This window comes from Lissotriton helveticus, chromosome 7, assembly GCF_964261635.1.
Source record: "Lissotriton helveticus chromosome 7, aLisHel1.1, whole genome shotgun sequence".
Classification (NCBI taxonomy): Eukaryota; Metazoa; Chordata; class Amphibia; order Caudata; family Salamandridae; genus Lissotriton; species Lissotriton helveticus.
The window spans coordinates 1,225,026,388-1,225,036,523 of record NC_136068.1 but is presented as its reverse complement, the minus strand read 5'-3'; the positions used below and the strand labels follow the sequence as shown (position 1 = coordinate 1,225,036,523).

At 41.1% G+C, this 10,136-nt stretch overlaps 1 protein-coding gene across 2 annotated transcripts in view; it reads right to left on the bottom strand.

Annotated features, from left to right (window-relative positions):
• Positions 1–1,621: 1,621 nt before the first annotated feature.
• The window catches only part of TMEM100 (transmembrane protein 100), a 121,593-nt gene continuing 113,078 nt past the window's right edge, over positions 1,622–10,136 (bottom strand). The window contains exons 3-4 of one of the 2 annotated variants that reach the window (XM_078654408.1): positions 4,651–4,715; positions 1,622–3,015 (exon numbers count right to left, since the gene is read on the bottom strand). In XM_078654408.1, the coding sequence (XP_078510534.1) occupies positions 2,543–3,015; positions 4,651–4,715 (538 nt within the window). In that variant the 3' untranslated portion in view covers positions 1,622–2,542. The remainder of the gene's footprint in view (positions 3,016–4,650; positions 4,716–10,136) is intronic. The other variant, XM_078654409.1, reaches the window with a different exon arrangement.

Here is a 10,136-nt window from a genome sequence, read left to right as displayed (position 1 = left end):
TTCCCTCCCTCCTTTCCTTCCTCCCTCGCTTTCCCTCTGTCTGCCTCCCTCCCTCGCTCTCCCTCTGTCTGCCTTGCTTTGTCTCCCCCCCTTGCTCTCCCTCTTTCCCTCCCTCGCTCTCCCTCCCTCGCTCTCCCTGTCTGCCTCCGTTTTCCTCTCTCCTTCGCTCTCCCTCCCTCGCTCTCCCTCTGTCTACCTCCCTTTTCCTCCCTTCATCTCCCTCCCTTTCCCTCTGTCTGTGTCTGCCTCCCTTTCCCTCCCTCCCTCCCTCGCTCTCCCTATCTGTGTCTGCCTCCCTTTCCCGCCCTCCTTTCCCTCCCTCCCTCCCTCTTCCTGTCTACCTCCCTTTCCCACCCTCCCTCGCTCTCCCTCCTTCCCTTTCCCTCCCTCGCTCTCTCTTTGTCTGCCTCCCTTTCCCTCCCTCCCTCTCCCTCGCTCTCCCTCCCTTCCGTTCCCTCCCTCGCTCTCCCTCCCTTTCCCTCCCTCCCTCCCTCCCTCCCTCCCTCTGTGTCTGCCTCCCTTTCCCTCCCTCTCCCTCCCTTTCCCTCCCTCCCTCTCCCTTTCACTCCCGCCCTCGCTCTCCCTCTGTCTCCCTCCCTCTACCTCACTCTGCCACCCTCTTCATCTCACCCTGCCTGTGTGCCCGGGCTGAGACAGCTTCCAGCACACACACACACATCCACACCCGAGCACTTCACAGGTCTTTAAAAGACCATTCCAATGTTAATGAGGCTTTTGTATTTCACCTCCTAGCGCCCCTGCAGCTGCACTCTGACTATCACTGGAATGCCCGGGTCCCCACAGAGCAGCAGAGTCTCTCAGAGTTGCGGCGCTCAGTGGAACTCTTTTTTTTTTGTTTTTTTAAACACGGGTAAATTGTCTGCAAAGTCCGCGGGCCGCCAGGGAAGGCTTGCCGGGCCGCTGGCGGCCCGCGAACCATACTATGAATACCCCTGGTCTAGAGGAAAACCACAAGACCAGCCTTCTGGCACTGTAGGTTGCTGAAACATGTAGATGCTAGAGTAATAAAAACTCGAGAGAATCACTTTCAGTTTTTAAACTTGCAAGACGGACCCACATTAAAGTCATAGACTGGGGTTAGTGTGTAGGGAATTTCCTCACCCATCACATCACTGCTCCCTCGAGTGCCGAGGTTAAATACACGGCCTAATATGGTATGTATCGCAGAGAACTCTATGATAAAGCATGCCACTGTAAACACTAGTCGGTGAAAGGTCTTTAATAAAAAGAAAAGTTTTTTTCTGGGTGGATCTAGGGAGCTAGGAGTACATGAAGTGACATCATGCATGCTGGACCTCGGATGACATCCAAGATTTTACTACTCGTCCTTTCCTACAATTTGTTCCTATTTGATGTGCATTCCTGCCAGATTTTCTAGTTGCTCAACCCCAAGGGTAGCAGGTTAAGTGTCATCAGTGCCAAAAGGCAAGCCACGAGTGCAGTTTCTATACTGGATTATGCTTCATTAACACCCATTCAACAAAACGCAACTGTCCCTCCTGCAGATTATTCGGTGCACTTATATATAATACTGCATACGTTATACAGACACCAATCATATTCTTGAAACAATCATTTCAATGGTAATGTAGCTCGAATATAGGATTGTACTTCAGTTTATTTTGTATCACCTTGTAGAGAGCATACATATAATAAAAGGAAAATCTTTGGGATACAAAAAGCCACAACAATTCATTTTAATGAGTCAATGTTACGACAAAGACATTATGCTGGATAGTTTTGAAATAATACAACAATTATCATTTTAAAAAGGAAGAGAAACATCTATGCTGGAGAGCTGTCTGCGAAAAAATATATATATATATATAAAAAAAATCCTAACATTTTAGCAGCAATGAATTTTTAATATTAGAAATTAAATATCCAATTTGGTTTTTATATTTAATGAAATAATGACCAAAAAGTGCCAAGTTTCATAACTTTAAAGTTAACACAGATCTACACTGCCTATCTCATATACATTTTTTGAAAAATAAAACATTCAGTTCATATTAATTTCTAATAAAAAAAGAAGTACCACGTAACAGTTACTCACTGTAACATACATATAACTGGCAAGAATAAGTGAATCCAAGAATGTCACTGACTTCAACGTAACATTTAAGCATGAGGCAACTAGCCAAGTGAAATTTACAGGGTTTAGAATCCTTCAGCTTTCCACTGCCACAATAAATATGTTCATTCCAGTTTCTGGAGCGCAGTGTCCGCTCTTCGTTTTAAATGCATTTGAATGTCTCCTAGTTGTATCCAAGCAATGACTCACATTCTGGATTGTTACAGAAACAGGGACACATTGCTTTTCTTCGGGAAAATGCAACACATCTGCATCCAAAGCAAAGTTAGAGGCTTTTCTAAAGACACGTGTTTGATATGTCTGCATCGCCACCCTTTGGATTCATCATCTTCCTTCATTGTATTGCCTTTAAATTGGCCATGTGAGCTCATAAGCTAATTTCAGTATTTACTTTTCAGCTCTCTGGTATTTCAGTGAACAGTCCTTCTAAGCAAATAAACTCCTCTGATTGGCCACAAGAGCAGTCTGACTCTCTCTCCTTTTGGCTCTCTTTTTCCTTTGTCTGATTTTCCAGCAAAAAGCGCTAGAACACACCAGAAGCAGTCCAGATGATAAAAGAACAAGTCCGAATACTGAAATGATTGATCCATGGGAATTAAAACTGTATGCAACTGCAGTAACCACCACACCAGCAATGAGAATGACCACTCCGAAGGGGATAGTGCAGCGATAGCAAGAAAGTTCAGCACCTCCTGTGGCTGCAGTCAGCTGAGTTTCACTGACACGAGGAGCTACAGCGGACACCACACAGTCATTGTTGTTGGTCTTCTCCACCATTACTTGCTCCAAGCACTTTGGACCACCAAGAATCTCTTTTATTGGATCTTCAGTCATGTTGAATTTCTTAATGATGGATAAATCCTTAGAAAGGATTTGATTAGGACCCAGAATGTGTTGAACTATATAAAAAAAAAATAACATATTAAAGAATATATTTTTCAGTCACAGCTCACCGAGTGCAACACATTGTATTACAGTACAATTATATAGGTTTTAATTTAAAGATGCAATACTTAAATTAAATAATTGTTTAAAGTATGTTATAATTTTATGTTGGAAATATTCCACATTTTCATACATTGCTATGCTGCTTTTATAAAAGAAACCGAATCAAGGACAGCAGAAATAAACTCTATGCCCATGAGCACGAGTCATTCGGAGCAGGGTCTCTGGGTGGAAAACGGCTACCTCTGATCTGAAATGGCCCAGTGTTTGTGCAACTGGATTTTCCCTGGTAACACTGCACCAATTTCACAGGCGAGAAAATGTATCTAGTAGAATCACTTTAGGCAAGTGCAACCAGGCCTGATTACAACACCCTCCCCCTCCCTCTACCCCCATGCTTCCCTTTCACACTCTCACCACCCCTTGCCCAGGCATCAGCCCACTAACTCACATTTACCAGCTGCTATGATCAGAAAGCATTTACACCCATGGAATTGGGAATTTGAACCAGAAAAACTGTGATTCTTTATTTCATGGCGATTGACTCATAATAGGTGGATTTAGGTGTGAAGATAATGTCTGGGATTGTAAATTCCTGCTACTCTGTATCTCTGCACAAAAATCCGCCTCAGTCATAATCAAAGCCTTTGGGGGGAAAAGAAGGAAATGCAATATATGTACAAACAATGAAACAAACCAATATATCTGGAGAGGAGCTACAGGCCAAGCTGGTATACACTCAAAATAAATATTTGCATATTTGGCAATTAATATTTCATGCAGATGCTTCAGGGAGAATATGAAGAGTCAAAGAAGCGACTTTTCACATTTTAATTCCCATTGGAAATGTTGCTGTCCTCTACAGAAAGAAAACAGGGGAAGAGAACTGCACTAAACTTTGCAAGAAAGTACTGGTCTTAGGGATGTAAGTTTGATTGGTTTGGTGTAATCCTTTCAGTAGTTCTTAAGGAATTAGGGTTACATACATTTGGTATGTGTGTTTTGAAGAGTTAAAGACTTAGGGCCTGATACCATACTGCAAGTGCCACAGGATATAATGCATTTGTAATATGGCGCACGGTATAGTTGTCATGTTTGTGATGGTGTATCCTACCCACCAAACTCTTATTCAGGCCCACAGAGGTATTTGGAGCATTAGTCCAGGGATGGTCCAAAAATCGAGGTTTGCGGACCATTCACCAACCCAGGTTAAAAAAAAAATAACTCTGATTGACCAAAGGAGCTTGTTTCCCCAACATCCATTTCGAATTAAGTAGCCCAGCTGTATTTGTGGCCCCACGCAAACCTGATTGGCTGGCTGCAACATAGAAAACGTTGTTGAAACTGCCCAAAAACCAGTCACAGCCACCAAACCACTATATATGTTTATGTTGCATTTGCTGGCCTTATGTGGATCGGGCGACAGAGTGTCCTGCATAATTCCTCATGAAGTGACCATATGTGAAACCTATGTTAGCAAAGCTGTGCAGTTTTCAGAGAACTCTGAGCCTGGAATGAGCGGAACATTACTAAAGGAAACAAAAATGCACACACAATCATCATTGGTAAATTAGCCTTCACCTACTCACTTGGGGCAGCCATTAGGAAGGAAAATCTGCAGATAGCCGCACCACAGACTTTTTTGTATCTGTAACTGTAAGCAAGAGATGCAGTTAATATACACAGGACTCTTTCTACAAAAGAGTGCCTCTGTATACCAGGTACTCCCATGTCTTTACCGAGACATTGGGTCAAAAGGCACGTTTGCATCCAAGATAGCCCCAGTAACAGCTTGTAACCCCATTCACCCAGCCATGGCCTGAGTAAGTTGCAGCTCAATTTAATCGACTGAAAATGAATAACCTTGAATGCATGCTACTAGATATGGGTATATAGATTTGTTATATCCGAGAGATGCTAGCAGCAATACCATTGATGCCAGTATGCTGAGTAATAAGAAACAATTTCTATTTGTGTTGTTAGGGTACTATAATTCAGACTTCTCATGTTGACAGTGTGTCATTGCCTCAATATCATTAAGAGGCAGAGTATTGCACAATTTCACTATTATACCATCCATGCTTTGCACTAGGACAAAGTTCAACTCACTGGTAGCCACCAAAATCTGGCCCACGATAATTATACTGCTGTTCTAAACTTCCTCCAACTTCCTCCATATCCACCTTAAAATGGCTCTCACTGCTGTCCGTAGCACATTAATCCTCACCCTGTTATGAGTTGATATCCTTTCCCTGCACACATAATGTACGGTGCGATATAATTTATATGAACTGTTTAGCCTTTTTAATTTTGAGATCATCAACTTCCCAGTTTTGTCATTTAAGACTTAAATAACAGTTTTGTCATTTAAGACATTTAAGACATGGTTAAATCATGGCACAATTAATTGAGTATATGACAAGCATCCTAAGGCACTTTATTTTAAGACGATGCATTACATTGAAACACAACTTTTGATATTTGCATCGATCTGCAAAGACTTTGACCATTCAAAACTGGAAAATAGAGAATCAAAATTAAACCAGACAGAAGGAAGAAAATGACCATGCCTCTCTTGACCTGTTGACCCAAAGGACTCAATATTGATGATGGACTGTACTCTTTTCTATAATGTGTCCTTGAAGTCTGCAGGTCACATTAAACACAATGTTGTAGATGGTTTTATAATATTATAATGACATTTATGCTTTTAACCATATGGAAACAGTTTTTGATACCTCTAGTCAGGAATATTTATTCCTAGCAATTTATGGGTGCAATCATTCACATTCATTCTATACTAGCTTACCCGTCGCACGTTGCTGCGATCTCAGAAGAAAGGAAATTCAAGGAAACTTGTTATGATAACATTCAATTTACATTGTGTCATTTTTATTGAAACTTATTCATTTTAATATGGAAAACATTTCAAAGTGTTGTTTTAATTTTATTTATTTATTCGAGTGCTTGTGGATACATAAATGGAAAAATTCAGTATTGGAAAGATTATGAGGGCCCTGGGGGGCCGATATTTAAAAATAATTTATGCCAGAAACCTTCGCGGGAGTGTACTCAACAACTTCCCAAAGTTTCATGGCGATCGGATCAATTGCGTAGTAATACATATGCCAGAAACCTTCGCGGAAGTGTACTCAACAACTTCCCAAAGTTTCATGGCAATCGGATGAATGGTGTAGTAATGCATATGCCAGAAACCTTCGCGGGAGTGTAGTCAACAACTTCCCAAAGTGTCATGGCTTACCCGTTGCGCGTTGCTGCGATCTCAGAAGAAAGGAAATTCAAGGAAACTTGTTATGATAACATTCAATTTACATTGTGTCATTTTTATTGAAACATATTCATTTTAATATGGAAAACATTTCAAAGTGTCGTTTAAATTCTATTTATTTATTCGAGTGCTTGTGGATACATAAATGGAAACATTCAGTATTCGAAAGATTATGAGGGCTCTGGGGGGCCGATAATTTAAAAAAATGTATGCCAGAAACCTTCGCGGGAGTGTACTCAATAACTTCCCAAAGTTTCATGGCGATCGGATGAATGGTGTAGTAAAGCATATGCCCGAAACCTTCACTGGAGTGTACTCAACAACTTCCCAAAGTTTCATGGCGATCGGATGAATGGTGTAGTAATGCATATGCCAGAAACCTTCGCGGAAGTGTACTCAAAAACTTCCCAAAGTTTCATGGCGATCGGATGAATGGTGTAGTGATGCATAAAGGATAAACAGACTGACAGACAGACATACATTCGTTTTTATATATATAGATGTGGAATCATTTTATTAAAGCAAATTAGCAATGCAATATATGTTGATTCCGAAGAGACGTATTATTATATCTAGTTTCAATCACTTAATTAATACCCTACTGTGATGTTTCCTACCTTCAGAAGCCCGTGGAAGAAGGTGAAATGTCAGTGGCCTGTTTTAAATGTTGCTTTTTTATTAAATAAAAGAACACAGATATGTTTCACCAAGATTGGTGTAGTATTTTTCTGCTTGCTCTGCGACCCCTTTATAATTCATTATTTTGTGAAACGAGCTTTCAGTACGGTATACAACCTTTACAACGCAACTTTTACAACGACCTACCATTACCACACAATTTTCCCAACGCAGGATCCATTACAACGAAGTACCATTACAACGCATGTATTTACAACGCAAGTACTTTTACAACGCATACCATTACAACGTAAGTATTGGTAAGTATATCATTTTATTAAAAATATTATACGTTTGGGTTTTTGGGTAAAGGGGTATTTTTAGGGTTCAGGGTTAGTTTTGGGTTTTTGGGTAAAGGGTCTATTTTTAGGGTTCAGGGTCAGTTTTGGGTTTTTGGGTAAAGGGGTATTTTTAGGGTTCAAGGTCAGTTTTGGGTTTTTGGGTAAAGGGATATTTTTAGGGTTCAGGGTCAGTTTGGGGTTTTTGGGTAAAGGGATATTTTTAGGGTTCAGGGTCAGTTTTGGGTTTTTGGGTAAAGGGGTATTTTTAGGGTTCAGGGTCAGTTTTGGGTTTTTGGGTAAAGGGGTATTTTTAGGGTTCAAGGTCAGTTTTGGGTTTTTGGGTAAAGGGATATTTTTAGGGTTCAGGGTCAGTTTTGGATTTTTGGGTAAAGGGGTATTTTTAAGGTTCAGGGTCAGTTTTGGGGTTTTGGGGTAAAGGGGTATTTTTAGGGTTCAGGGTCATTTTTGGGTTTTTGGGTAAAGGGGTATTTTTAAGGTTCAGGGTCAGTTTTGGGTTTTTGGGTAAAGGGGTATTTTTAGGGTTCAGGGTCAGTTTTGGGTTTTTGGGTAAAGGGGTATTTTTAGGGTTCAGGGTCAGTTTTGGGTTTTGGGTAAAGGGGTATTTTTAGGGTTCAGGGTCAGTTTTTGGTTTTTGGGTAAAGGGGTATTTTTAGGGTTCAGGGTCAGTTTTGGGTTTTGGGGTAAAGGGGTATTTTTTGGGTTCAGGGTCAGTTTTGGATTTTTGGGTAAAGGGGTATTTTTAGGGTTCAGGGTCAGTTTTGGGTTTTTGGGTAAAGGGGTATTTTTAGGGTTCAGGGTCAGTTTTGGGTTTTTGGGTAAAGGGGTATTTTTAGGGTTCAGGGTCAGTTTTGGGTTTTTGGGTAAAGGGGTATTTTTAAGGTTCAGGGTCAGTATTGGGTTTTTGGGTAAAGGGATAAAGGGTAAAAATTAAATATAATTAAATTTAAATTACATTAAATTAAATTGATTAAATTAAATTAAATTAATTAAATTAAATTAAATTAAATTAAATAATATTAATTTTAATTAAATTTACATTTAAAAAAATATTATAAATTTACCAATACTTACGTTGTAATGGTATGCGTTGTAAAGGTACCTGCGTTGTAAATACATGCGTTGTAATGGTACTTCGTTGTAATGGATCCTGCGTTGTAAAAATTGCGTGGTAATGGTAGGCGTTGTAAAAGTATGCGTTGTAACGTCATACATCCTTCAGTACATTGGTTAGCTCGCAAAATTAAATAGTGCTCGCACAAAGTTGATATACAATTAGCACCCACATTTTGAGGCCATTTCCACGGAACATCTGAGCTATAGTGAACGGTAGAATCAATAACAACATTTACATAACAATTTATCCTTGCCGCACAGTTTGAGTGTTACTCTGCATGAACAGGAAATCATGTTCCTAGTTCGTCATTTTCATAGCTGCCAAGGTTTCAGATTGCAATGTGTGACATTTTCATAATTCCAGTGTAATTATGAGTGACATTTCAACGCCTATGAGTGACACTATCTTGCGAGCAAAAAATCAAGCAATGAAGATGAGAGGCACATATAATTATCAGAGATTCTACCCATTTGAGCAACGAGAAACTCTAAGAACATGTTAGAACTGCTGCACGGCACCAGAAATGCAAGGGTACTAACCAGCGACACACTGTGTGACTGCAGGCTGGCAGGCACTGATGCTGCTCAGAAGATGATCTGTTCATGACTGCATGCTAGCCTAAAAAGCACATTTTATAGCATGGGTCAGCTTGTTATTGAAACTACCCTCACAACCCTAACCCTTCTGCATCTCTGTCCCCCACCGGGGAGAAAAATACCAGCCTAGTGTTCTCTTTCTAACATTTTGCAAAGGGTAGACACGATTCTTAAATACAACTTTACATAGCTGCCAATTGCTTATGTGTGATATTGAAATGTTTTCATTGTGTGACACTGCAAGTGGCACTTCCTCGTGAGTAAATCAAAGCAGTGACTATTATTATTTGCGTGCTGCGTTGGTGTCATAGCTTACCTTTACAGTGTTAGTCATTCTTCAGCAATTGTTTAACACTCGTTGAGAACTTGAGAATTTCTTGCCAGTTGACCAAAATGCTCTGCTGGTTTTGCTGCAGAGGAGACTGGCCTCAAAGGACAACGATCCGCTCTCTGAGTCAGACCGGCTGCCTGGGACCAAAATTATGTTTGGGGGTGGGGCGCAGTCAGCACTTCGGTAATTGCGAGGCAGGGGGGAAAACATCCTGCAGTGCCAACACCACTTAAGTTTAGAGTGGCAGGGACAGCCTAGGGCAGGTCGGCAAAAAGAACCAAACTGCCAGTTTCCGTCTGGAATTTTTTCACTACTATTGCATAGCAATAAAAAACTGGGGTGCCTTGCCAGCATTTAACCCCTTCGCACACAGCGCCCCCGTGCTCATGACGAGCTTAGCTCGTCATGAGGCACAGTGCTCATGTGCTTATGACGAGCTGAGCTCGTCTCGGCCACACCCGTTTTCGTAGAACGTTTAGCACAGCCGGGTGAATTATCCCCGCGTGTGAGCGTTCCACGGCTCATGACGAGCTGAGCTCGTCATGAGCACACGAGCACCATGCCTCATGGCGAGCTAAGCTCGTCATGAGCATAGAAGGTGTTAAAAAGAAAGGCGAGGTACCACCAGATCTGTGTGTGGGGGCTGCCGTTCGGATAATAATCCGGATCATCACGTTGTTCTCTTTCTCATTTCAAGAAAAACACAAGGAATTTAATGCCTGTGGGAAGGCCCGACAGTGGGCTTGATTAATTACAAGTTTTGAT